This window comes from Panthera onca, chromosome C1 (genome assembly GCF_046562875.1).
Source record: "Panthera onca isolate mPanOnc1 chromosome C1, mPanOnc1 haplotype 2, whole genome shotgun sequence".
Classification (NCBI taxonomy): Eukaryota; Metazoa; Chordata; class Mammalia; order Carnivora; family Felidae; genus Panthera; species Panthera onca.
Genome location: NC_138346.1, coordinates 210,382,775 through 210,410,645, shown reverse-complemented (window position 1 = coordinate 210,410,645; position 27,871 = coordinate 210,382,775). Strand labels below are relative to the sequence as shown.

Genomic DNA, 27,871 nt, shown 5'->3' with positions numbered 1-27,871 from the left:
GTTAACCTGGAAGCTGGTACTCCTGACTCCCACACGGTAGCTGCTTGGTCAGCCACGAGTGGTGGGACACGGGTGGGGAGCACACGTCTCCCGGCGGGAAGGCGTGAGCACTGCTGCCCAGGCCTGAGCGAAGACGGGTTGGCTGAAGAACCAGAGAGGTTTAGAATGAAATGGGAATGCGGGCCAGAACCGGTGAATTCAAGCCACCCTGGGAAGGAGCCAGGTTGATGTCTCCCTGCATAGACATAACCCTGAAATTATCCTGAAAGAGGCAGTCCTGCATTATCTTGCTTTCCCGGGCCTGAGCCTGCAGCAATTTTCCAAGTTTGTGAGGAACAGAACCACTTGGGGTCCTGGTTAGGCATGGGAATCTGTGACGTCAAGTGGCAGGTGTCCGGGGACCAGACTTTGGAAGCGTTGCAGAGAGGCAAGAAGCCAGGCTCAGATGCTGTCACCAATTCTCTATTGCTGTGTACAAGCCACAACAAAACTTAGTGGCTTAAAACAGTAATGTATTGGGCTCCTGGGCTGGTCTCCCTGAGACCCTTGATCTCAGGGTCGTGAGTTCAAGCGCCATGTTGGGTGTGGAGCCTACTCAAACCGCCCCTCCCCCCGCCACACACACACACGCACGCGCACACACACACCAGAAAAAACCAGCAGTTTGTTACTTCCCAGCATCTACAGGTTGACCTGGAATGTTCTTCGGCTGGTGTCCCCTGGCTTCGCTCATGCCACTGTAGTCAGCCAGCCCTTGGCCCAGCCAGTGGTCTGGGATGGCCTCTTCTCCACGTCCGGGACCTCAGCCAGCATGCCTGGCAGGCTGGGCATCTCTCTGCACATGGTTTAGTATCCGGGACTCCTTTACAGCACGGCAGCCCCGGGCTTCCCGGAGGGCCGGAGCAGAAGCTCTACGGCCTTTTAAGAACTTGCCTGAAGATCGCTCTCCATCTTTTCGGCCACATTCCCTTGGTCAAAGCAAGACACGGGCCCAGCCCTCATTCGGGGCAGTAGATTCTGCTGCTTTGCTGGCAGAAGCTGCAAAGCATCTGTAGCCGGTTTTCAATCCATCCCAGTTTTACGCTGGAAATATTATGCAACCAGATTTATAATGTTTTCTATTTATAAGCCATTTACGCCCTGACTTCCCAGAACTCCTTCAAATGAAAGTGCCAATAAACAAATCAGCTGAAGCAACCAAAACAAAACAAAACAAAACAAAAAGCATTTATTGCCTCATCTTCTTGAAAACTTAAAAGCCTACCAGTTTCAGGCATGGCTAGATGTACAGGAGCTTAAGTAAGATCACCAGAACATTCCCTACTACTGATCTCTCCCTTCTGTTTCCCTCGGAGTTTGGCTTTCTAACGGCACGCTGGCTTCATGTGTTGGAAAAGACCAACTCAGGCAAACAAGCCTCTAAGTTTAAAGCTCGTGATCCAAGAGGAGGCAAGATGCTCTCCCTCGGTAACAGATGCGCCAAGTCTCTGAGAAAGCCCTGATTGGCCAGCTTGGGTCACGTGCACATGGGAGGCGGGACAGGAAGGAGCCGGGCACATGATTGACGGCCCTACCAAGACCACAGGGAAGGGGGCGTGTTTTCTCAAGGAAGGGGGGGGGGGCGGCTCTCACCGGGGGAGGGGGGGTCTTGTTCTCAAAGAAAGGCAGAGGCTGCATGTGTACGCCACACCCTGCAGGCTTCTTGGTGCTCCAGAGCCCAGCACAGGGCCTGGTGCGTAGTAGCTGCTCAATAAATGTTTGTTGCATAAACGATAAGCGCCCGGCTGACCTTAATTGGGTGGAACAGACGCGGCTGCCCAGGTGTTTCATGCCATCCCTTGAAACTTCGCTGCAACCATTTGCAGGGATTCAGAGAAAGGCCCTTGGCAGCAACTGGCAATGTCAGAGAGGCTTCCTCAAGTCGGAAACCCTGTCCTTCCTTGGGCCAGGGAGCTGGCAGGGCGTGAGGCTGACTGGGTAGCGAGGTCCCCAGGAAATGAGCTGGCCTACAAAAAAGCCGTTTCCCCTCTTCCGACCAATGGAAAATGGCGGGAAGAGCAGGGCCTATTTAAAAGCAGAAATTCTGCAGCTCCATTTGCAAATACACCGGAGGACTTGTTTTTCAGATTTTCTGACGCTGTCTTGATGACTTCTGGTGAGAAGTTTGGGGCTTATTTTCTTTTCCTTTGGGGGAAAAGCCTAACACATTCTTTGGCTGCAGAGTCTTCTCTTTCGGAGACGTGGAGAACTGGGGCAATTACACCTGGGGGTAAAGTCAGCTGGCAGTTGTTTCAAAGTTTACCGACCCCAAGTTTACACGAGCCCACACAGATAAATCACCACTCCTGTCTCGTTTACTTTACAGGCTCGGTTACCTGGAGTACATTTCTCCGTGAATAACGCAAAGAGGCAGGATGTACCAGAAGGGAGGAGAGGAGAAAGAAATATTTCAGGACGTATTCAATTTTTTAAGTTAAAAAATAGCCCTCATTATAGGCAGCGTGTGGTCAAATAGAATGTCATTTTCCTAACGACCTTTCCTAGGTCCCCACCGTGCTAGGCTGAATATTGTAAACAAAAATATTAGAACTAAAGTCTCTAGCAACAAAAGCTCCCGTGTGGGGTGCTGGTTCTCAACACGAAAGTATAATTGTATGAGAAAGGAAATTTTCAGTGCCTGTGAGGTATAAACATCTATTACAGGAGTCTGTGTACAGGTGTATCATTTTCACCAAACTCTTGTCTCTGTGAGGTTTTCCACGTTATGAGAATGACTTTGAAAGTCTGCTTTTTCCCTCCCCGCCTGTCCTCACCTTCCCAAAAGAATTACGCCGCGTTTTTCCTACATTTTTTTTTAAAGATTTTTTTTTTTTTTACATTGATTTATTTTTGAGAAACAGAGTGAGACAAAGCGTGAGCAGGGGAGGGGCAGAGAGAGAAGGAGACACAGAATCTGAAGCAGGCTCCAGGCTCTGAGCAAGCGGTTAGCACAGAGCCTGATGCGGGGCTCGAACTCACAAACTGTGAGGTCATGACCTGAGCCGAAGTCGGACGCTCAACCGACTGAGCCACCCAGGCGCCCCCCTACATTTTTTTTTAAATGGGCTCAGCCTTGCACCCGGACCCACACCTAGTAAACTCCCCATCTGGCCTCCACCCAGGATGAAATCATTCTGCTGCTGGGGAAAGAAATCAGCCGTCTCTCGGATTTTGAACTTGAATCCAAATACAAAGACGTCGTGATAGCGAACCTGCAGAGCCAAGTGGCCAACCTGAGTCAGAGGCTGTCGGAGAAAACCTCCTCCAGGCAGAAGGAGAGGGGCACCTCACAGAACTTCCAGGTTTTGGATGAAGACATCGATGCCAAACAGAGAGAGATCGAGAGCTTGAAAAGCCAGGTAGGACTCAGTGACAAGTTGGTGAAGGCCTTAGAATGGGGACACAGGGCGACAGCTCCTGGGTAGAGCCGGGGAGCACGAGGGGAGCCACGTGGATAGACACGAAAGGGGTAGTCCCCTTAGCGTGGTGGCTATGAGCACGAATCCCAGGAATCGGGGGCCCGGCGCACATAGCCCAGTAGAACCGTGTTAACTTTGTTAAGCGCCTGTAGCGTGCAGGCACCCGGCATGAGTGCCGTAGATCCGTTGGCTTATTTAAATCGCACCGTCCTCTGACATGTACCATTCTACGGAGGAGGAGACTGAGGCCGGCTCAGAGACCACGGGGTGCTTGTTCCATTTGCCCAGTAAGGAGCAGCGGGTGTGTGCCGAATGCGGGTCCGCCCCTTCGGAGACCTCACGCTTTCACTGCGCTTCCTGTTTCTACCCAGATCTTTTGCTTCAGTGACTGGCCCTCACATCCACCCAGCCCCAGCCAGAAAGAGCTGTGGGCAGTCAGCTAGAAAGGGGGAGGAGGAGGAGGAGGAGGAGGAGGGGGAGGAGGAGGAGGAGGAATCCCCAGTCTTCCAAACACCGAGGCCTTCGCCCAACCCCGAAGGCACTTGCTGGCTCACTTGCAGGCAATGCCATCAGACAGAAATTCTCCACCCGGAATTTCCGCACTGTCCAGGATAGTCACATTCTTTTCTCTTGAGACAAGCTAGGTTCCCCCCGCCCCGCCCCCGCCCCCCCCCCCAGATTTCTTCAAGTACTTTAAAATTGGCCATTGACCTGGTACATAAATTATGTGTCAATAAAGTTGGTTTAAATTAAAAAAAAAATTGGCCACTGATGAATTGTGGTCTCCGTGCATAATATTGCCTAGAACTAGAACTATTCATGCCTGGGGCCTCTTTTCTCTGCTTGCCTGTTCATGGCCTTTCCCTCTGGGACCAATTCAAGGTGCGTGGCCTCGATCCTAGAAACGGTGCCCTAGAAAAGGACTGAGGTCGTGCGTGGTGAACCTAGGAGATCCTACCAGGAGACTATAAGCTCCGTGAGGGCAGAGAGTGGGCCCAGTTACCTTCTAGGGCTCTGTTAGGACCCCGTCTGTTCATTCATTCATTCATTCCATCAATCATCCACCCGTCCATTCACTCACATAAGATTTTTTGGGTGACTGCCTTGTGCCCTGCCCTCTTCTGGGCTCTGGGAATTTGGCAGAGAATGAGGCAGGTATGACCTCGGCCTTCCCTTGGTTGTGTTCCCAAGAGGGATCCTAAATAAATAAATAAATACATAAATCATAAATAAATAAATATATTTAAATTTATTTAAATGAACAAATGACTCCTCAGACGTGTTTTAGGAAAACCAACGAAAGCAGCAGATTCTATAGGATTTCCTACTTGACGGCCGTCTTCAGGGTAGCCGACTCCTGAATGAGCATCTTCTTTGCTTAATCTAAACCCAATTTTGCTGTTGGACAGAGTAATTTCCCTTTCAGTTATTCTCCCATTTCAGAGATTTCCTGAGTGCAGGTGGCATGTCTTGCCCAGATCCATGGACAAGGGGTGAATTAATTCCCATACAATTTTTTTTTTTTTTAGTCAAACATATTTGACAGATAACATCACGTAATCCTCTCCTATCTCTGAGTGTGTTCAAAGTGGCTAGTGAGATCTGGAAACAAGTTTCTCACGAAGAAAGCGTCTAGAAAGAATTACACCAACCCATCATCCTGTTGCTTCCCCGCCCCCCACCCCTTGATCTTTACTGGTAACCGAAAGAGAATATTTTGTAACAAGGCGTATCTGAATTGGAGGCTTCGGTGGGTTCGAACCCGAATCAAGTTCTGTCGGCTCACGTTGTAGTTTCTCAAATGTTCTACCACCTGCAGAACATTCAGCCAGAAGTAGAAGCCGCATGGGCAGGTCGGTTTATTGTTCGGATTGCTGGGTGCTCCCTGGTCCCCCCGAAAGTGGGTGCATCATGGCCTGCTCTGAAAGATCTCCCATCCACTGCTGTATCACTAGAAAATACTTGCCTCTGCGTGCCCTTGAACGCCTGTGCTCATTAGCAGGCAAATTACTCTCCCGAAGCTCTCCTCCTAACACTATTAGCTTTCTTATGACTCACTGCCCATCTTATTACACAGGAGAGCAGACATGAAACTTCTTGGGATGTGTGCCCGTTACAGACAATATGGGTACTCATTTTGGTAGGGAAAGAAACAAAGACGTTTGGAGCCTGGAGTTTTCTCGAAATCTGGACTCCTACAAACCCTGATGCGTAGTTTGAATTCCATTGTATCTGTCAGAAGCAGGAGCACTGGCATCTTTGGGCAGGAGGGCATGTGGTTTCCCCATCCCTTCTGGAAGTTTGTCTCTTTGTGCTGTGCCTCTGGTGTCATGCAAATAAAAGCATGGAGCTGAGGAGGGCTAGAAAAACACTCTTAAAAATTATTCCAAGTACCTTTTATGGGAAAGTTACATCCCCCCCGCCCTGCCGAGAACAGTACGAGGTGAAAGAAATGTTTTCACTCAGAGTTTCAAAAGCACAAACATGCAAAAGTAGAGCCTTGGGGAGCACGGGGGACAGTCATCTGTGTCCCCGCCACCTTCTAGCGAATGCCCCCTCTCCAGTGTCTCCGATACCCCGGGGAAAAAGAAAGTGTAACTGCCCCAATTGTCATAGAACCTGAATAATGATGGTTCATGAAATGAGCCAGAAAACTCGTGAAGCCTTGATGCTCCTGTTAATTTTACCAGTCACAATGCCAAGTCTCAGGGACAGAAACCCAGAACGAGGACTGTGAGCGCCACCTAGTGGCAAGGCCCCCCTGCGCCCTCAACTTGCATTACCTGAGTGCGTCCCACCACCCCCCGCCCCCCATCATTTTTTACGCTTCACCTACAGCAGGATAAGCGTGTTAACAGGAATCACGGCACTTCTGCCTAACGGTCACACTGGCGTTGAAGTGAGCCGCGGCAGGGCTTACAAATGCCCGTGAAAATACTGCCAACCTACCTTCCCCCCCCCCCCCCCCCCCCGACAGACTTGAGAAGCCGCAGGTAAAACACACCCGGTGAGGTCAGAGGGTAGTCACGGCTCCTACCCGTATGCCGTGTGCCAGGCGTGATCCGAGCACTTGTCCATGCCCTAACTTATGAAAATCCCTTTACCCATCCTGTGCGGTTGGGACCGCCATCACCCCACGTACAGAGTGAATCAGTGAGACAGAATCCGGTGTCCTCCCTGGATTCGTCAGCCTGTAAACAGAAGTTGAGGGCTCCCGGGTCCACGCTGTGCTCTATGCTGGTTCCTAGAGCCATCCAGCAAGCTGGAAAGAGCTAGAACTGGGCGCCTAGACACTAGTTGAATCCTAACTCCGCTCCTGCCTAGCCATGTGATCCCGAGCAGGTGGCCTCATCTCTGCGAGACTCTGTCTGCTCACTGGGAGAAAATGGGAGCATTGACGGGAACCTCGGCCTTCGGCGGCGCTGTGAGGAGCTGTCGAAGTGTTGTCTGTGAAAAGGCTTTGTGAGCTCCGAGCGTTCCACGAGATACGAGCTACTGTTGTTATCTTTTGAGTGAATTACTGTTGTAACCTGCTTCCCTTTCACGAACTTTGCTCTGCCATCCAGTCAGTGCCGGACGATCTGGAACCAACACTTGGTCTGTTTATGGCTGAGAGTCCAAAGGTGGTCGCGGGGTGTCTGAGGGATCAGGTATCCCCGGTGACAGCTGCTCCTGAGCCACTTTCTGGGCACAAAGATAAGGTTCACGTTTTCGTCACATAGGACACGGTGATCACTGAAGGAACAGGCCCTCTCCCGTTCGAAGTCCAAAGCACGGCTTTCCCGACACCCCCACCAGAGATCAGTCCAAATCTGTTGCCCAACTGCGGAGAAGTACCAGCAGATCCAGCAGACCTGGGCAAGCCCCCTCTGACTGTGTGTCGCCTCCTCCCACAGATCAGTGCCCTGCAGAAAGGCTACAACCAGGTGCTCTGCCAGACCCTGTCCGAGAGGAACTCAGAAATCACATCCCTGAAGCACGAGGGCGAGAACCTGAGGAAGGACAATGCCGTCACCTCAGGTGAGCGCTCTCCGACCTGGGCCTGAGAGCTGATGCCCTCCCCCTCCTTCCCAGGCCACGGCAGACATCGCCAGCTCACCACCGAGCCACTGCTCCCTGGTCTGGGGCACAGCCTCAGACACCCTCTCAGTGGCTTGTGTCAGTGAGTTCGAGTGCACCCTCGAGAGGGGGGTTTTGCCATCCAGTTTCTAGGGCAGGGCCCGGTAATTATTTGAGCCAAGGTTATCTCTTAACTGTGTCTGCTGAGCGTCGGCCTCGGCCAGCTGGCCTTCGACGCAAGCCCAAATGTGGACAAAGTGGGGTCACCACGTTAGGGCACCCGTCATCTCAGCCATTTCACGCCAGTGCACTCAGGCCCCCGTGAAAATATTTTCTAATTGGCCTACAGAGGTGGTTCTGTGCTAAAAGCCTTAGGGTGGGAACCAACACACTGTCCAGGGACGGCTGTTTCTTAGCCTGGATCCCTTCGTTCATTCAGCATGTTTATAGAGCACCTACTAGGTGTCAGGCCCTGTTCTAGGCACTGGGGAGAGAGAGCCCTGAGCACACCCTCCCTGTACTCATCGGGTTCACACTGGGGAGTGAGTGACAGACGCTGAAAGTAGGTACATAAACGAGCCCATTTCAGAGAAAACTGGGCAGCGTGGCAGCCACATGCCTCGGGGGCTGAAGCAAAGGGAGAATAGCTCAGTGGGTAGGCAAGGACGGGTCTTTGAAGAGGCGAAAAGGAAGAGCAGTCAGGAAGCCAGAGGGAACAGTGTTCCTGGTAGGGAGATCACAAGTGCAAAGGGCCTGTGGCCATGTGAGAGGAGCTGAAGGTGAGTGTGGCTGGAGTCCAGGGAACAGGGGAGTGGGGAGGGCAGGGTCAGAGAGGGAGGCAGGGAGGAGGGAATAGATCCTGAGGAGGAGTCTGGGTTTTATTCTAAGGGTGATGGGAAGCCACTGGGATTTTTAGAGAGAAATCACACGCCCAGAGACCTGGAGAGGATGAAGCCATGAACAGAGGAAGGGGGTGGGGGGTGGAGGAGCGAAGCAGGTGACTGGGGAGCAGGCAGTGAGCCTGGGTTGGGCGTATTGCTCTCACAGTGCCCGGTACACAGCAGGAGACACGGCCATAGCTGTAAAAGCCAAGCTCAGCGCTGAGCCACGGCGAATCGCCATCTGTCTCTATGTGAACTTGTAGGCCGTGCACCGGGGCCGCCTGACCACCGGCTTTTCCTCCATCTCACTCTGCAGTTTGCCACCCCTACCTGCACCTCCCCCGCCCCCCGACTTGCCAAGCCTTTTTACGCTCTTCCCTGATGGACAACGCCCTCGGATATTTGCTGAGCACTTTCTACAGGCCGGGTGCCGCTCTGGGCACCAGGAACATAACACGCCGGGCCCCTGCCTCCCTCCCCGACACCCGCCTGTCAGGTCTCATCCATGCTTCAGGCCTCTCTTGGATACCACTTTCTCCACTCAGGGACTGGACAGACCCGGGTTGGGGTAACACTGGGGGTGGGCTGGACCCACTCAACGTGCGGTCCCCAGACCAGCCGCATCAGCACGCCCTGGGTCCTCGTGAGGACCACAGAGTTTCAGACCCAGCCCAGGCCTCCTGAACTGGAATCTGCCCTTCGGTGAGACCCAGATGTGTCCTGCCCACATTTAAGTTTGAGAAGCACCGGGCTGGGCTCTGCTGAGCCTCGGGGGCTTTCAATAGACGGGCTCATGTCTTGTTTCCGTCTGGGGTCCATCATGGGTTAGCAGGGGCCTGGCCCGTGCTGTAGCCCCTCAGGGACCAGGCTGACACAGGCCATCACAGCACCTGCTTCCGCGATGAGAGAGGCAAGAAAAACGTACAGGGCAGATGGGATAGCAGGGACTGGATTGGCTCTCCTGCCTGAAACAACCACAAAAAGAAAAAAGCATCTGAAACGATTATTTCCACGTGACAGTGATCCAGGGGAGAGGGAACAAAGCAGACGATCGCCCCAGCTTACTGCCTGCAGACGGGCTCCAGACCACAGTATGGGAAGGAGAACCCAGGCACAGCCCAGTGGGCCCCCAGGTTGAGAGGACGGCATTGGAGAGGCCCACGCGGCCACAGTTTGCTGGGCAGAGTGCCCGGGAGGAGCGGCTGTGCGGAGAGACCGCGCCCGGTGACCTTTAGAGGGTCCCCCGCCCCCCGCCAGTCTTCAGCTGAGTACTGAGAAGCACACACACGCGGACAGGGAAAGAGGACCCAACCGATGCAGAGGGAACAATCGCAAAGCTCACACAGGCCTGGAATGGTTCACTGTCCCAGCATCCGGAACAGAGAGGCTTCCTGATACACACCGTATCTGGTAGAGACTCAAACAGGGGTTGCCTCGCTTTCCTTTCGGGGCCGCGGCCGCAGCCATGAGCGTGCTCAGGCTTCGAAAGAGGCTTGCCTCCCGGGTCCTCCGCTGTGGCACAAAGGAGGTCTGGTTGGATCCCGGTGAGACACATGAAACCGCCAATGCCAGCTCCCATCAGCAGATCCGGAAACTGATCAAAGATGGGCTGATCATCCAGAAGCCTGTGACTGTCCGTTCCGGGGTTCGGTGCCGGAAAAACACTTCGGCCCGCCAGAAGGGCAGGCATACGCACACTGGTAAGAGAAAAGGTACCGCCAGTGCTCGAATGCCTGAGACGTGACCTGGATGGGGAGGACAAGGATTCCGTGTCGGCTGCTCAGAAGATACCGTGAATCTAAGGAGATTGCCCGCCACACGTGTCTCACAGCCCGTACCTGAAAGTGAAGGGTAATGTGTTCAGAAACAGGCAGACTCTCACGGAGCACATCCAGAAGCTGGAGGGAGGCAAGGCTCGCAAGAAGCTCCTGGCTCACCCCGCGGAGGCCCGCAGATCTAAGACCAAGGAAGCCCGCAAAGAGCCGTGAAGACTGGCTCCAGGCCAAAGAGGAGGAAATCACCAAGACTCTGTCCAAGGAGGAAGAGGAAGAGACCAAGAAAGAAGCCCCTCTCTGTCGTCTGTACATTGTGGCTTCAGCAACAACACAGATCAATTATTCAATAAAACAAGCCTTTATCTGCAACAACAACAAAAAAAAGAAAACCAAAACGTGTTGCGTCAGTTGTAAGGCCAAGTTACATCCCGATGAAAGTTCTGGTCCTTCCTCACAAAGCATGAAGGCAAGTCCCAAAGGGACCAACCTGTTTTCAGAGTAACTTCACTGTGTCCTGTGACTGAGCCTATTGTTGAAAGGAAATTCTGGAACACATTGTTCCTTATTTCACGTACCTTCTTGATTGTTACCTACCGACAAAATTGGGCATAATCGGAAAAGAACCATGTGAGATAATCCAACCCCACAGCACCCCTGCCCTCTTCCTTCCACTTGTCCTCAATACGAGAGCCCAGTAATGTATGAGTTACCTACTGCTACGTAACCGCTTATCCCAAAATGTAGTGGCCGAAACAACAACCATTATTTAGTGTCTCGTCCAGCGTCTGGAGCTCAGGAATCTGGGGGTGACTTGGTTCTCAGGGTCTCCCATGAGGTGCAGTCAAGATGTTGGCTGGGGCAACTGTCCCATCATCATCTAAAGCCCCAACAGGAGCCAGAGGATCTGCTTCCAGAATGGCTCGCCCGTGTGGCTGTTAGTTGGAAGCTTCCACTCCCCACGACGTGGGCCTCTCCCTTGGTGGCTTGAGTGTCCCCACAACATGGCGGTGGGCTTCCCCCGCTAAGTGAGTGATCCAACAGAGAGCAAAGGGGAAGCTGAAAAGTCCTTTATGACCCACCTAGGAAGTCCCATCTTTTCCGTAATATCATTACTGATTAAACACATCAGCCCTACCCGTGGTGGGAGGGTGCTGTGCAAGGGCCTGATCTGGGAGGCGGGGATCACTGGGGCCATTTTAGGAGCTGGCTACCACAAAAAGCAGTAGGCGCCACCATGTGGCAAACACTGTGAGTTAGCCACTCTCCTGTGTTCTCTATATGTTTTTAAAGCCTCATAATCACTCTGGGGGGGAGATACAGTGAAAGGTACTCGTAAGGAAAGTAACAGGTCCAAGAACGCTAAGCGGTAGAAACAGGTTCCCAAGTCCGGCGAGCGCGAATCCCTCCACTGACAGCCTCCTTCTGCCACAAGCCTTTTTGTGGCTCTGGTGAAAAGCTCCTGGTGCACCCCTGTTCTGGGCCTTTGGTCCCGAGGTATGTTCCCCATGGCGCGTCCTCTCCTGCCGAACCTGAGCCCACAGGGGCCCCGAAAGGCTTTCCGTCTCGCGGCGACACTCGCCGACTTCTTGTTCCCCCCGAGGTCTTGAACAAACCCTGTTCAGCTCACTTCAGTGTTATCCCTGTCCCAGCTCCGGGAGCCTGGACACATCCTCCTCGGGTGTAGACGAGCACCAAGTGTGGCCGGGGCTCGGAAGGGGCTCGGCCACGAGTTGGCTGAGAGCTGTGCTGACAGTAAGTCTTACTGCCCCTTTGACCTCTGCGGGTCTTTGCTTTTTTCTTTAACAGGGATGGTGTCATCTTTGCAAAAGGAGGTGTCGACAAGGGATGAGCAAATTCAGCAACTCACACAAGAGGTGAACCAACTAAAAAGTGAGAACAAAGAAAAGGAACATCAGCTTGAAGCCCTCAGCTCCAGAGTGAGTGTCAGGTCACCATCACCATAGTGATGCCTCCCAAAAAGCAAGCAGCAGAGTCCCATGACTCATCCCCTTTAACCTGGACCCCAGCTTCGAATGCTACTCTCTCCTCTCCCACCACCGCGAGAGGAGGCTGGTGGCCAAGGGCATAGGGAAGGCACAGGGAGTCCTACGAAAGGCACACGAGGGGCCAGCTTCTCTGCAAGTTAAGGAGCTTTTTAAACGTAACTTTGACTCTGCAAGTGCGTCCTTCAATCCTGACTTTAGACTCCTGATCCTGTAGAATAAGGTGTTTATTTGTTTGTTTTGAAAGAGAGAGAGAGCATGAGCAGGGGAGGGGCAGAGAGAGGGAGAGAGAGAGAGAGTCCCAAGCAGGCTCCGAACTGTCAGCGCGGAACCCAGTGCGGGGCTTGAGCTCACAACCATGAGACCAGGACCCGAGCGGAAATCGAGAGTCAGACGGTCAACTGACTGAGCCCCCAGGCGCCCCCAGGAAGGTTCCTCGGTATTTGTGTGGTTTGTCTGTTTCCCTGAGTCGAGGTAAAACCGAACAGCTGTCATCTCAGGCGCCAGCTCAAAGATTCACAGTGGTCGTCTGATCAGGGTTACGGGGGTGGAGACAGATCTTGGAGTTCCAAAGATAAGGCACAAGGAGTAACATCTGGTGCTTAGCACAACGCTGTTTGGAACTGAGAAAAGGCAGAGCGTCAGCTTTGGGGGCGGACAGACCGGGATCCGACCCCTGAGCTTTCTTCTGTGGTAACGGAACGGGTCTCCATTTCCACATCTGTGAAACGGGGGAAAACAGAGGCATTTTCTGAGAAGTGGGATGCCGATTTCAGTTGTGCTCTTCTGCCTCTGCGCCTGGCCAGCCGCCTGGTGAGCCCTGCACCGTCATTTCTCCCAGGCAGACTGACGCCCCGGACACAGGGGGTCACAGCTTTATGGGGGCGCGTGCGGGTTGCCAAGGGGAAGAGACACGGGAAAACAGCGCCTGTTTGATTATCCAGCTTCCTGAAGTACATTTGGATTCTTTTTCTCCCCATTTCCCCCTCCTCATCGCCCTTGGAGCGAGGTATTTCTTCTCCACTATCAGGCCCCCAAGGGTGAGGCTCTCGTGAGCCTCTCGGATACCCGTCTTTCCTTTTTCTCCTTCCCTTTGTCACGTGTGTTAATTTTAGGAAAAGAAGTAGATGAGGTTGAAAAGCAAAATTAAAGAGCTGGAAAAGACAGTGCTACCCCTAGAAATCCACATTGATATTTGAACGTATATTAAATTCCAGACTTGTTTCCATCTATTATAAATTTAAAAAAATATATTTAAAATGTTATACTATGCACAATTTTTTTTTATATTTTAACTACTTAGTGTTTTCCCGTGTTAATAAATAAAAGCTCCTATCATGGGTCCTAAAAGCTACAAAATATCTCACTGGTCCTAAAAGTTACATAATATTTTCCTGGATGTGCACAAGGTAATAAAACGATCTGTTATCAAACATGGGTTGTTTCTTTTTTTTTTTTCCTCCTTTTTTTTTTTTCTCTGTTGCTAACAATACTGTGAGGAACACCCTCGAACCTACAGATTTGTTGATTTCTCTGATCATCATCCTTAAGACATACTACTAAAGTGGGAATTTCTGGGTCAAAAGAAGGCACATCTTTATGTTCTGAATGCGTGTTGCCAAGCTGCCCTCCAGAAAAGCTGTTTCCTTTACGCTTCCTCGGCCGGGGCAGATGTGTCTCTGAGATGTAACTCACAGAAAGCTCTAAGAGCCTTCCAGGTTCACTTAGGAAGCTCCTCTGTGTATTCCTGAAAGCCACTTTTGGCTGGTCACAGAGGAAAACACACCTAGTTCCTCCACCCCTAGTACCCAGACTCTGCAAAGCTGGGTCTGCCCTGTGGTGTAGATTGCTGACTCTTAAAAGAAGAATTTAGGGGCACCCAGGTGGCTCAATCGGTTGAGCATCTGACTTCGGCTCGGGTCATGATCTCATGGTTCATGGGTTCAAGCCCCACGTCAGGCTTTGCGCTGACAGTGTGAAGCCTGTTTCAGGTTCTCTGTCTCCCCTCTCTGCCCTTCCTCCACCCCTGCTTGCTCGCTCGCTCTCTCTCTCTCTCCCTCTCAAAAATAAATAAACATTTTTAAAAATTTTTTTAAAAGAAGAATTTGGACATGTTCTCCCCAGAACTCGTGAGAGGGTGAACTAGGAACTCCATGCATCCATCCGACACAAACGGCCTCGCCTCCCTTGGAATTTGGGGATGTGATTGGATTAAACAACAGGAACTGTTCTTAGGGGCAAATATGGGGACTCTGGACCCACGGCCAACCCCGCGGCCTGTTGACCTTTCTCTGTGTAGTGCTACATGCTGAAAGAACTAAGAAAGGAGGATTCTCAGAAGGAGCACCAGGAAGCCCAAGGGAAAGAGTTAAAACTTTGCAAAATTGTGAGTTGAACCTCCTCCCTCCTAGGTGTCCCCAGAAAGGCTAGACTTTGACCTTCAGGGTTTTGGGGGTGTTGGGGAGGGGTTCCTTGGCCCATTGGATAGCACCAGCTCGGGACTTTAATGATGGGTTGTTAACATCGTCTCCTAATTCTTTGAAATGCTGCCTCCAGCCCCAAAGAAGAGATGGGTGAAAATAGGGAGGCAGGATGCTCTGGGCGTGGGTTCTGGCCACCTCACCATGTTCGCCCTGGAGCCGGGCAGGAGCTGGGCTGGGCTGGGGACACACTCTGTGGCCCCTGCCCCTGGCTCTGTGATGCCCAAACCTTCCTGTTCCACCGTCTCAGTTTATCATAGGCACGGGCACTGTCATTAACAGGAAATTCTCCCTGAAGTATTTTTACTGGAACATATCAATTTTTCACCAATTGATAAAAACAAAGCAAAAAGAAGAGGTATCATTTGCCTTATGTAGATGATGACTTTGGAAACAAATAACAACAAAAATACGAGTACTAAAATGAAATCGTTCATTCCCTGTGCCAGCTGAATCCTCTCGCATGTATGTTTCCATTCATTGGGAAATACAGCGCCTTAGACACCGGGACACGTGCTCTTCTCTGTGTTAGGGACGTTGCTATTTTCTGCCTCAAAGGGGAAAAAAGAAAAATTTCCTTGTCCTGTCCTTCCAGACTGTGTCCATTGTGTCATCCAAGCAGCCCTTATTTAGACTGATTTCGAAAAGAGTTTCTCAGAAGAGTTTCTGATGAGTTGATGGACATCTTGTACTGTTTAATGCAGGGTCCATGCTGATTTTCAAAAGAAACTAATCATTTTCCTATACCCAATTTCCCATATATCAATTGAAAAAAACATTTACTTTGCCCCGCAGATGTAGAATTTCCCCCCAAGGGAAGCAATTAAGCTCATACCAGATTAGGTTTCTGCCTTAATGAACCCAAGGAAATGAGCCATAGAGATTCAGAAGATTCAGCAACTCTTACTTCCTGTTGTTGAAACTCTTTCAGCAAATCCAAGACATGGAGAAAGAAATGAGGAAGCTCAGGGAGGAGCTGAAGAAGAGTTCTACTGAACAGAACATGATCTCCAAAACGCTGCGAGAAAAGAGTAAGGTAAGACAAGGACGGGGTGGCCCAGTGACTGCCCTGGGCCAGGCTCTCTGCACTCATCATCTCCATGAATCTCACAACGACCCCGTGTGGTCGATACTGGTATTAACCCCACTTCAGGGCTGAGAAACTGAGGCTCGCAGAGGCAAAGGATATTCCCCAAGTTCACACAGGCAAAGTATCTGTACGACTCAGAACTTGAACCCAGGTCTGTCTGATTCCAGTGCTCCCACGTGTAACCACTAGTCTAGACTGACTGCCACTCTTACTTGTAAAAATTATCCAGAAGAGAACCGATCCACTAAACCAAGTTTGCCAATGACGTCGTTCAAACTTAAATGGTCTTTGGGTTGTTTCTTGGCCGCGTGTTCTATCAGTCATTGAAGGGGTGTATTTTTTAAAAATCTCACGATTGCGGATTTGTGTGTTCTGCTTTGAGTATGGCCAGCTTTTGCTTTGTGTGTCTTGAGGTTACGTTACTAGGTTCACTTGATCTTAGCCCAAAGGCCGAGAAGCGATACGTTACTGGGTTCGTATAAAGTTAGAATTTTAATACTTCTCAGTGGAAAAAAATCCCTTTGCTTATCATAAAATATCCCCCTTAACTCTAGTAGTATTTTCCCCTTAAAGTCTGCTTTGTCATTAATCTAAGCTACACTGACTTTTTTTGGTTAGAATTTTCATAGCGTATCTTGCTCCTACTTTCTCTGTCAGTCTTTAAGTTTTAGACCTATCTCTTCTAAATAGCATATCATCCTTATAAAATCCACTTTGACAATCTTTGCCTTTTAGCCCGTTTATATATGATGTGGTTGCTGGTACATTGGGGTTTAAATCTATGTTCCTGTTCATGACCAACTGTACGATCTAGGCGATGTTCCCTTTTCTTCCTTTCTTGCCCTTTTTTGAGTTAGTGGTTTCCTGTCGTTCCATTTTTCTCTCTATGAGCTTGGAAAATCTTTTTTCTTTTACTACTCTTTTAGCAATAGCAAGACCACAGCATTCAGCCTTGACGTCCCAAAATCCAATATCAATTGAGTTTTTCACTCTTTAACTATTCTTTGGATGGTCAGCCTAACGACTATAATCTGTGTTTTCGACTTAACCAAGATCCCACATTAGCTGATTATTGTGCCCTTCTCCTTGATAAGGCAGTGACTTTAGAACACTAACTTCACTCGCCCCCTCCAGATTTGTATGCTGTTGTTACCATTTCTAAACTATTCCCTACGTTTTAAACCCCAGAAGACCTTATCAGTATTTCTACATAGTCAGCATTCATACCCGCACATTATGTTTTCTGCTGTCTTTTCTGCATCTCTGATCATCCAACTGGGATCATCGTTCTCCTGTTTGAAGAACGTCTTTTAGTGTTTTCCTTCGGCGTGGCCGTGCGGATGACAAATTCTCCCAGATTTCCACACACACGCACATCTTTGGAAATGAATATTTAACCTTCGTTCTTAAAACACATTTTGACTGACTGTCAACTTAGCAATGGCATTCTTCAGCACCTTACAGATAGCATTAGGCCCATCATCATTTGATTGTCTCTTGGATCATGTTGTTTCTCTTTACAAGTCATTTAGAAGCCTAGGGGCGCCTGGGTGGCTCAGTCAGTTAAGCGTCCGACTTCGGCTCAGGTCATGATCTCACGGTCCGTGGGTTGGAGCCCCGCGTCGGGCTCTGTGCTGAGTGCTCAGAGCCTGGAGCCTGCTTCCGATCCTGGGTCTCCCTCTCTCTCTCTCTCTCTCTCTCTCTCTCTCTCTCTGCACCCCCACTCTCACTTTGTCTCACTCTGTCTCTCAAAAATAAATAAATATAAAACAATTTTTTAAAAAAACAAACCTCAATAAAAAAGATGTGTAACCGCGGGGACTTTATGTAATCTATTTTCTCTGGCCGCTTGTAACTTTTTCTTTTCCCTTGATTTTTAGCAGCTGTATTATGATTTATTTGGGCGTGGGTTCCTTTTTACTTACCTCGTTTGGAGTTCTTGTGGGCTTCTTGAATCCTCGGCTGGGTGTCTTGCATCAGTCTGGCCCTCAGGTGCCATACCACACAGGCGGCGGGGAGCTGCCGGAGGCTTGTGAACAGGGAACTGGCGTGATTGCATTGTGGCCGGTAATACCGATGGACACGATGGCCATAACCCCTCACGTACCAGGCATCGTGCCAAACATTTCGTCTCTCTCGAGCGTTTATCCTGTCCAGTTTCCAGAGTTGGGGGTCGGGGCTCCCAGTTACTGGGAAGGTGACCAGCCCACGGCTACGCTGTCAGTGGGTGGCAGGGCCAGAGGTCCTCAGTGCCTGGAGAGGAGATCCAAACACAGGCTTGGAGATCGCTGGGCGTGGGAGATCGAGCCGGGAGGCGGCGGAGGACGACCCCGAGCGTTGGGGTGGGGATCGGGGGTGCCATCCACCGGATGGGGAGCGCGGGTGAGGGCAGGGTCCTCTGGGGCTGCACTGGGCTTTCAGAGCATATAACAAAGTCTGCTGAAATAGAAGTCGGAGCGTGTTTAGATGTGGGGGGATGTACGGGGAGGAAGCGAAGGCCCCGAGAGGCTGGATGGCTTTTCCGAAGTCCCATCGCTCGTTCCGGGCTCTTCTGCTGAACCCCACTGCTCAGAACAAAGCTCTGCAGGGCTCTTCTGAGCCTTTCACATCTGTGGCTTCCCTCTTCAGCCCCACCGAGAAACAGCTCGTGAAGTTGTTTCAGCACCGCACCCTCACGTTTATTCAGGGGAGTTTGCTGGCTGGCCCAGTGGTGCCAGGGCCCTGGGCCCGACAGGTGCTTCCAAAATGTTCAAAAACGAACAGCGCAGCCGCAGGGTCCCATAAAAGCCAGCAGAGGGCAGCATCGAGCACCCGAAAGCTCCCCTCGCCTTGACTACGATCCAAGCAAGGGGGGAATAGATGGGCAGGTTTCCCCGCTGCAAACTCTTTCTTTTCAGGCTGTGCTTCTTAAAAGACATTGTTTAGCGAGTCCCTAAAGTTCACCGGTGAGTGCTGAAGGCAGTAATGACAAACAGTTACGATAATAAGCTCGATAAGGCACATGGTGGACATTCCTGTCCACTTTCACAGGTTGCAACAGCTGGTGCATTTATAGAGCCCTCAAGCAGCACTGGCGCTACTCTAAACATTTTGAATCCCCGTAATAACCCTACGAGGCGTACTAGGATCATCATCCCCATTTGACAGATGAGGACACTGGTCGCGGCACTTGCTGGGGACCCAGCAGAGGTTTGGAGCCTGCGATAGGATGCATTTGAGCCTGGGGTGCAGAGCTCAGCCCTTTCCCCTGGAGGGGGGTGGCTCCTGTGAGCCTGCCTCCACCCTGTGCGTGACTGTGACCCCCACCACCTGGGCTGCAGCCGCCCCTGCCCCCCCGGGACTCCCCCCACCCCCATACAGGGCCATTAGACCTGCTAGAGGAGTTCCCCTGGAGTGCGTTATCCCATTAGCAGCGAGCACATGCTTTCATCATCGTTTCAGGTTGAAGAGAAGCTTCAGGAGGATTCCAGAAGGAAATTGCTCCAGCTGCAAGAAATGGGGAACAGAGAGAATCTCATTAAAGTCAATTTGGAAAGGGCAGTAGGTCAGGTAGGCGAGCTCCAGAGCCCCCTTCAGCGGCCCACCCACGTTCCCCGTGGGTCCTCTGCACCCAAGCAGCTGGTGGGGACGAGTGAGGAGGGCGTCGGCCTTGGTTGAATCCTCCCTCTTATCCCAGAGGAGAAGCCATGTGTGGCTCCTGCACCCCCATGGACACCACGAACAGGCTTTTCCTGCTGGGTAGCTGCCCACACGAACAGTTCGCCATTGTCTGAGGCCCAGGCAGCCCGTCCCGGCCCCAATTACCCCGCCATGCGGTTCCCTCTTGGGAAGAGTTTGAGCCTCTTGATCCCATGGTGTTTCTAATCCTTTCTTCCTCACATTTTTTTTTTTTTGTCCTGACATTTAACATCATTTTTCTTCCTCTGGGCCCCCCGCAGATGTCAGAGTCGGTGTCCTTAAGGAAATAAAGTAACACCCCAGAATGTCAAAGCTCACGCTAGATGAGGAAGTCCCTGGGCAGGGTGGTGAGCAGGCTGACGGGCTGGTCTGGGGATGCCATTTCTGTAATACTCGGGCCCCAGATGGCCCAGTGGCCCTTCCTCTTATGCGTGACACGGATGTGAGGGCCAGGAGATGCAGACGAGACCTCACCGAAGGCTAAGGGAGAGCAAACAGGAAGCCAGGATGGGGGCACTGACCCTCCAGAATATGGCCCTCCAAGGGCACCCGACCCTGGACTTCTCAAGGGGTTCTCTCCTGGCAAAGCACGGCTCCAGGCAACCCAAGGACAAGTTGTGCGTGTATGTGTTGGTGCCATCGTTTTTCTGGCAAAGAGGATTCACCGTGTCGCTCGTTGGATCCTCAGAAGGGTCTGCGAACCACCCAAAAAAGTTAAGAACCACGCCTCCGTCCCACGCGGCCCAGCTCCCAAAGCCCTTCCGAGCCTTAAGTGGGCGGCGTGACCGGGCTTTGTCAGAGGCGCATACAAGTTTAGTAACAATGCTGACTATTGGGCAGATCTTAAAGCCCCTTCAACAAATGTCCCCCCCCAGTGCCATCCCCGCGAGGTGCCACCACTCAGCGAGGGCAGAGAGCCCACCGGTCTGAGCCTTCCTTTGTGCACCTTTTCTGCACTCGGTGGTCCCCAACGCACACCTGGTCCGAAGGCGTGATCTTTGTCACTTGCCCAGGCACCAAGGTCCGGGTGGTGGCTCTGGGGAGAAGTCATCCCGGAGGACCCTCAGAGGCATTGAGAACCCTCCAGGTCCAGACTCAAAAGACAGAGCGTGAGCCCTCTCCCTGGCACCTTCCCATCCCACGCCCTTATTTCCATGGCCCTGTTCTTGGTCTGAGACTCTGCCCCTCCCCAGCTCCAGGCCTGAGCCCATTGTTCAGGAGGACCTGCCCCTCCACCCCCGAGCTGTGCTCTCTTCCTTGGCTAGTTAGGACCCTCCCCTTGGCTGTGGATCCGGAGGATGGCCTGGAGTGCCTCGAGACCACCACCCTGCCCCCCATCAGCTTTGGGCCGGGCGATTGCAGGGGTGTCCCTAGAAGACTCACCATTCCACTACTGGGTTCCCAGAACTCCCCAGTATATAGTAAACTTGTGCATATTAGGACCCTTTGACTTTTGTGTTGTTGTTTATTCACTTAGTTTTGAGAGAGTGAGCAGGGAGGGGCAGAGAGAGAGGGAGACAGAGAATCCCAAGCAGGCCCTGCTCTGTCCGCGCAGAGCCTAACGCAGGGGCTCGAACCCACGAAGCATGAGATCGTGACCTGAGCTGAAACCAAGAGCTGGACGCTTAACCGACTGAGCCACCCAGGCGCCCCGGGACCCTTTGACTTTTAAGTTGATTCGGTGGCACCTACGGTCCCTTTGGGGCTCCGTTTTAGAGGCAGTGACCGTATTTTACCAGCGAACCAAAACCCCGGGCCATGTTGGTACATTCCCGGAGAAAGGCGGGCTGCCTCTGCCCCCTCTTCTCGTGGAACTGGACACCTCGAGCTCGTAATTCTGTGTGCCCCGATTTAATCTCCTTGTGCCATTTCGTCAGCTGCGATCTGAAAACACCCGCGCCAAGGAGGCGCTCGATAAAAGCCGGCTGAACCAAAGCAGAAGACTCGGTGTTTGACCGACGTCTCTGCATTCAAGCGCTCGGTGAATGGGGACTGAGGGCCTACTCCGTCAGGCACCGCACCGGGCTCCGGGGACACGAAGACCATAGGCACAGTCTCCAGGACATGCGTGGTCCCAGGCCCAGAATGGCAGACGGGAGCACACTGTTCTCTCCCCGGGCCCCCGAGCTGATTGCACCATCTCCTCGGGCTGACAGCCTCAATATTTATTTCACAGCCTGGCGCCAGCTCAGCAATTATGGAAGAGCCTCCCGGCCCCAGACTCCCCGCCGGGTGATTGGCAGCAAGTGGCTCCTCCGAGGGCGTGAGCGTGTGCGCTGACCACGCGTGTGGGTTGGGTTAGGCAGGCAGACCCAAACAGTCATCAAAGCCTGCTGTCCGGCTCTCTTCTGCGGGCCCCGCCCCTTCCGGCGAGAGGTGACCCTTTCAGTGACCCGTGGCGACCACTAAAGGCGCGCGCGGACCCTTCTGACTCCCGGACCCCGGCGCTGGAAGTGCCACGCGCGGGCTTGCCGGCTCCGGGCGGCCCCGCCGACTCTTGTCGCCTTCCCTTTCTGTGCTACAGCTGGAGCATTTCAGAACTCAAATCATCAAGGCCACCTACGGACAGGTGAAGCCGTTCCTGGACAGATCCATCACCGATCAGCAGGTTTGTCTGGAGTTTTCACTTCCTTCCCCGGGACCCGGGCCCCCAGACACGGGGAGCATATGTTTCTGGTTTTGGTTGATGGCACATATTTTTCACGCTGTTGCTACACCATAAAGATTTGTTTTGATTTTATGGGATTTCCTGGCTTTTAAAGTAAAAGCCAGTTAAACTCCCTTGAAACGTTTCTCTGAAAATCAAATTAAACCACTCAGGCCTATTTCTGGTCGCCAGACACACACATTTACCCTTCGTTAGCACCTTAAAAAAAAGAGGGGGCTGCCTCTCCGTAAACCGTGCCTTTCTTCCGAAGAGAAAAGAGGGCAGTGGGGACGGACTTCTGGCTGTAATGACCGCCTCGTCGTTCTTCCCGACTTTCTTTCCATCCCTCTGTGTCAACACACATAAGAAACCACACCAGGACCTGCACTACGGCGGCTGCGGACGCTGGCCTTCTTTTAATGAGCCCACAGCATCAGGCTCCGTGTTATGAGTCACCACCGCAGTGCAGAAGTATCTAGAACAGACCCGTGACAGCGTTACAGATCCTTGGCTCTTAAAAGTCATCTCTGATCCTGGGAAACACATCCTGGGGACAGAGCCAATGTCCTCCTCCAGAGCCATCCCCAAGGCACACGTCAGGACCTCCCTTCTCACCTGTCGAGCCGGGAGCTTCAACCCAACGCCCCCAGCTCCCTTCCCAGGGCCGCCCTGTGCCGTAAACCTTTCTTTCCTTTTCTCTCACCAGTTAATAGAGAAGATTACTCAGGTCACTGAGGACAGCATCAACCTTCAGCAGAAAAAATGGACCCTGCAGAAGGAGACTCAGCTCCACAGCTCCAAACGGGAGGAAATCACAGAGAACATTGAGAAGCTGAAGACATCTTTAGACAACTGCCAGGTGGCCCCCCTGTGCTCTTTACAAACGTCTCTTTCACCTCATTCTTTTTTTAAAAATATTTATTTATTTATTTATTTATTTATTTATTTATTTATTTTATTTAGAGAGAGAGAGAGAGAGAGTGTGTGTGTGTGTGTGTGCGTGGAGGAGGGACAGAGAGAGAGAGACACAGAATCCAAAGCAGGCTCCAGGCTCTGAGCTGTCAGCACAGAGCCCGACACGGGGCTCAAACCCACGAGCCGTGAGATCATAACCTGAGCTGAAGTCGGACGCTTAAGCGACTTGAGCCACCCAGGCGCCCCTCTTTCACCTCATTCTTGTGCTGCTTGTTTGGGAAATTACCCAGCGCTTTTGGAGCAGGTGGGGCAGAAATGCTGTGCTCTTTTTTCTTTTTGTCCTTCTCTCTTGTTGGAGAAACTTGTTTGGGAATAGAAAACCAAGAGCCCCAGGTGAACTTGGTGTGGCCAAGGGAAAGACGCCTGACATACTCCTAGTACTGACTTGGGGAGGTCCCCGACCCCAGCAGGAAAAAAAAAAAATAGCCCCCTATTATTTCCAGAGAAACCAAAGAAATGTTCCTACTCTTTATTTGCAGCTTCTTTTTCTGCCCAGCGATGGAAAGCCTGGTGGTCTTTGTTATTTGTCTGTCTGTTTGTTTGTTGCCCCTTTTGCTTTTGACTCCGGTGGAGACTGGGACCAGAAGTCGGCCTGAACCCTCAGGGCTCCCACGCGGGCACGGAGCCCATCGAGCAGACAGCTCTGTCTGCTTCCTCTGGAAATAAGCAGCTGCTATTTGGGGAGTCTGTGCAGACGCGGGCTTGTCAGCACCCTTTCAAATAAGGAAACCCCACTGTCTGGCCAGCCCCTCTGTTCATCTCCACAGGGAGTTTGACGTGCAGAAGCACCCAAATCCGATTCTCGTTTCAGCCCGTGCTCCTGGGCCATTTGGGCTTCGGAATTACAGAGACCTAAAAGCGGGGTCTCTCTGACCATCCAGAGTCCAAATTAAGAGTCCAAACAAACAAACAAACAAACAAAGGCAAAAGCGGCCCCAAAACGGGGGGTAAATACAACGGAGCCCGCCCCGCGCGGCCAGCACGTGGCACGGCCAGTTTCACGGCAGGGGCGGGAGCGCGGCCGTCCGGGTGCTGGTTTCTGGCGCGCGTCTGGGCTCCTCATGGTCTCGTCTCTTGCCAGGCGTGCATGAAAATGTCCTGCTGTAGCAAGGACCTGAAGAAGGAGGTGGACGTGCTTCAGAGCCTTCAGGTGAGCCCGCCCGTTTCAGGGCTCCAGGAGGCGGCACTGGACATCCTGCGCCTGGCCCTGTCCTGGCTGGAGGACACGGAGCGTCTCCTCGGGGACGTCGGGATCCAGTTATCCAGCTCCGACGCAGGTGACTGGCGCTTTTTTTCTTTCTTTTCTCTTCCTCCCGTAGTTGCATGACTCTAAAATGTCGCGTTGCATCTTATTGCGAGGGGACATCTGTTGAGGAAGGCTTCTTAGGGATGTGGCCAAGAACAACTCCCTTCTCCAGACTGACTTGGAGAAGTGATTTTCCTGGGGTGGAAAAAAAAAAAAAAAAAAACAAGTGAGACATGATTACTGAAGAAAAATGAGACGTGACACAGGCAAAAGGAAAACTAAATCAAAATTATGCTAAATCCTCCCTTTCAGAAGGAACTACCATTTTATATATATATATTTTATAGAGCAGTTTTAGGTTCACAGCAGAAGTGAGAGGAAAGTACCGTACAGAGACTTCCGTGGGCCCCCTGCCCCCCGGCTTGCACAGTCCCCGCCTCCCGCTGTCAGGATCCCCCACCAGAGTGGTGCATTTGTCACAGCTGCTGAACCCACACTGACACATCAGTGCTAAACCCAGCCTCCATGCTTTGAGTTGGGGTTCGCTCTCGGTGTCGCACCTTCTAGGGGTTCGAACGGGGGTATCGTGACGTGTGTCCACCATCATCGGGTCGCGCGGGATAGTTCCGTTGCCTTCAAAATCCTCTGCTCTCCACCTGTCCGTCCCTCCCCCCCCCTCCCCAGCCTCCAGCTCCCTTTTACCACGGTTTCGCCTTTTCCAGAATGCCGTGCAGTTGGAATCCTACCACCTCTCAGATCGGCTTCTTTCTCTTTCTAATCTACGTTTAAGTTCCCTCCGTGTCTTCTCATGACTTGCTAGCTCACCTCCTTAGCACTGAATGATACTCCACTGTCTGCACGTACCACGGTTTGTTTAGCCGTCCATTTACCCCTTTGAGTAAAGCCCGGAGGGGATGATTGCTGGGGCATGTGGTAAGAGGATGGTTGGTTTGGAGAGAAACCACCAAACCGTCTTCCAAAGGGCCTGCGCCATTTTGCATTCCCGCCAGCAGTGAGTGAGAGGGTTCCCGATGCTCCACATCCTTGCCAGCATTCGATGTTGTCACTGCCGTTCTGTCTCGGGCGTCACTTCCACAGCATCTTCCCGGGGAAACAGCTATGTGGTTCTAGGCGAGTAACTTACCTTGTCTCTGCCTCAGTTTGCTTGCCTGTAAAATGAGGATAATAAGGAATACCCACCGCAAGGCTGTTGTGAGGACTGAAAAATATTGGTATATGTAAAGTGCTTAGAATAGTATCTGGCACAGAATAGGCACTACCTGTACATTTTTTTTTTTATCGTGGGCATTTAGGTTGTTTCCCGTTTTCCATACTCACAGATTGTGCTGACGTGAACACGACTGAACACGTATCTCGTCGCCTTATCTTTATCGCCTTCTAGGGGGAAGGACATTGAACCGTTTTCACTCAACAAAGTTTCGTTGCGTGCCTACGAGACACCAGCCCTGTGCGGGGCAGAGGTGTAGTGGGGTCAGAAGCAGGTAGACTCCGGGTCGAGGGTGTATGGGTGTTCGCTGTAAAATTCCTCTAACTTTGTCTGAAATTTTTCGTAGTGAAATATTGAGGGGGCATAGGCACCATCCCTGCCCTCACAGACCTTGTGGTCTCGGGGAGGGGAGTTGGGCATTAACTGAAAACTCACGCGCACATAAGACTTGGATGGTGACAGGTGCTACAAAGGAGAAGCGCGGGACTCTGAGCCGGTCAGGGAGGGCAGGGTGTCTGCAGGACGCGTAGGAGTTATTTGGCAGAAGGGGGAGGGGAGGGGACGGGAGGGAAGAGAATTCTGGGCCAAGAGAGCTGTGTGGTGGCAGGGAGGGGAGCGTAAAGAACAGAAGGGTCTGAAAGAAATGGGGGTGGGAGGTGGGACAGGGCTGGCAGGGGAGGTGGGCGGGGGCTGTGCCCCGCGGGCTGGCAGGGCCCCCCGTAAGAAGCGCTGCTTTATCCTAAGAGCAGCAAGGAGCCAATGAAGGCTTTAAGTAGGAAACGGACAGAACAGGTTTGCTTTTGGAGATAATGGTCTCAGCTGGCAGTGGAAAACGTGTGGGCAAATGGCCAACACGGAGCACCAGGGAATCGTTGGGACGCCGTCCCAGGAGATGATGGTGGCTTTAGGGCAGGGCTGGGATAGGGAAAGAGAGAAGGTCCCCAGGCATTTAAGAGGCACATCAACAGCCTCCGCGGCGGAATTGGATATGGTTAGAAGAGAAGTGACAGAGAGAAGGGAGTCTATAGACCTCCAGGTTTCTGGCTTGTGTGAAAGGACAGACGTGCTTCCTTCACTAAAATCCAGTCTAAGGAGCGTTGCACGAAGACCAGGTTTGAAGGAGGAGATGAGTGTGGGGTGCCTGTGAGACATTCCAGATGGGGTGCCAAGGATGCAGCTGTTACCCTATGTGTCTAATCTGGAAATAGATGTTAGTAGTGGTATATCTCCAGAACCCAGAAAGGCGTATACCACATAGTGGGCGCCTACAAAACCCATCATTTCTATCCCAGTGACAGTGGGGCCAAGCTATGTGTGTACTGTCCCCTCCCCGTGTCCAAGGCCATTTTAGTCATTGTAGCTTATGTCCAGAAATCTAGTCATATACATGCCACCGTAAACAGAAGTGAATTATAAAGTTAATTATAAAGTCTCGGGCCAGTGATTCCAGTTACTTCAGGCAGCATTTCTCAGACCTGCCCTCTCAGGTCTGCAGCGTTCCTCCTATAACTAAGAAGCACTATGGATCTAGAAAAATGAGGTGAAGAATGTAGCGTTCCCAAAATATATTTCTCCTTTTCTCCTGTCCTTGCCCGCATCTAACATCTTTTGGAATAATGTCCTATGGAACACCCGTGGGGGAGACACAGACCGTATTCTATGATTGCAACTACGAGGTCCTAAGGAGTCAGACAGGAAGCGTGGAGGGTAACAACAAAAAGGTCAATAAGGGGGGCCTCTCCTTCATTCCTTCAGCAGGAGAAGTTGATGGCAAAGGCATTTTCTCCTCCAGTACGAGCAGGATCATGGCAAGGTCCCCAAAGACTAAAAGAAAGGGATGAACTAGAGAATTCCCTCCATCCTCTGTGTTAAGTATTTGCGTACCTCATTCCCAGCCCAGAACCATCTACCCAAGGATGGCGGTGGCCATGGTGGTGAGGGTGGTGAAAATGGTGAGGATGAGGACGGTCGGGGTCTGAATAAGTAAGGGTGGTGATGGTGATGATGATGGTGGTGGTGATGAGGATGATGGTGGTGATGGTGGTGATGATGGTGGTGAGGAGGACAATGGCAGCGCTGAGCCCAACAATCGTGGCGGTGATCAGGTTGCGATGGTGGTAATGGTGAGGAAGAGAAGGATGGTTGGAGGTGATAATGGTAACGATTGCGATGATGGTGGTCACCATTCACTACTGAGCACTTCTCTTCCAGAAGCTATTCTCAGCATTTCCATATATCATTCCAGTCTGTCCTCACGGCAACTCGGTGAGGCAGGTACTGTTACCCTCATTTTAGAAACGGAGAAACTGGCCCCAAAACTACTTTCATGAGTATTCCAGCATGATAAGGAG

The 27,871-nt window shown here is 51.8% G+C and overlaps 1 protein-coding gene and 1 pseudogene across 7 annotated transcripts in view; both read left to right on the top strand.

The window, feature by feature from the left end:
• The window catches only part of FHAD1 (forkhead associated phosphopeptide binding domain 1), a 122,969-nt gene that overhangs the window by 41,592 nt on the left and 53,506 nt on the right, over nucleotides 1-27,871 (top strand). For 5 of the 7 annotated variants that reach the window (XR_013557706.2, XM_078452360.2, XM_078452358.2 and 2 more), the window contains 9 exons: nucleotides 3,162-3,398; nucleotides 7,355-7,478; nucleotides 11,980-12,110; nucleotides 14,476-14,562; nucleotides 15,588-15,692; nucleotides 19,188-19,295; nucleotides 21,949-22,032; nucleotides 22,778-22,930; nucleotides 24,128-24,323. Coding sequence is in view for 6 of the 7 variants with exons in the window: in XM_078452360.2 (XP_078308486.2) it covers nucleotides 3,162-3,398; nucleotides 7,355-7,478; nucleotides 11,980-12,110; nucleotides 14,476-14,562; nucleotides 15,588-15,692; nucleotides 19,188-19,295; nucleotides 21,949-22,032; nucleotides 22,778-22,930; nucleotides 24,128-24,323 (1,225 nt within the window). In the remaining variant the exon portion in view is untranslated. The remainder of the gene's footprint in view (nucleotides 1-3,161; nucleotides 3,399-7,354; nucleotides 7,479-11,979; nucleotides 12,111-14,475; nucleotides 14,563-15,587; nucleotides 15,693-19,187; nucleotides 19,296-21,948; nucleotides 22,033-22,777; nucleotides 22,931-24,127; nucleotides 24,324-27,871) is intronic. The other 2 variants (XM_078452363.2, XM_078452362.2) reach the window with 2 other exon arrangements.
• LOC132673151 (large ribosomal subunit protein eL19 pseudogene) lies at nucleotides 9,294-12,079 on the top strand (annotated as a pseudogene).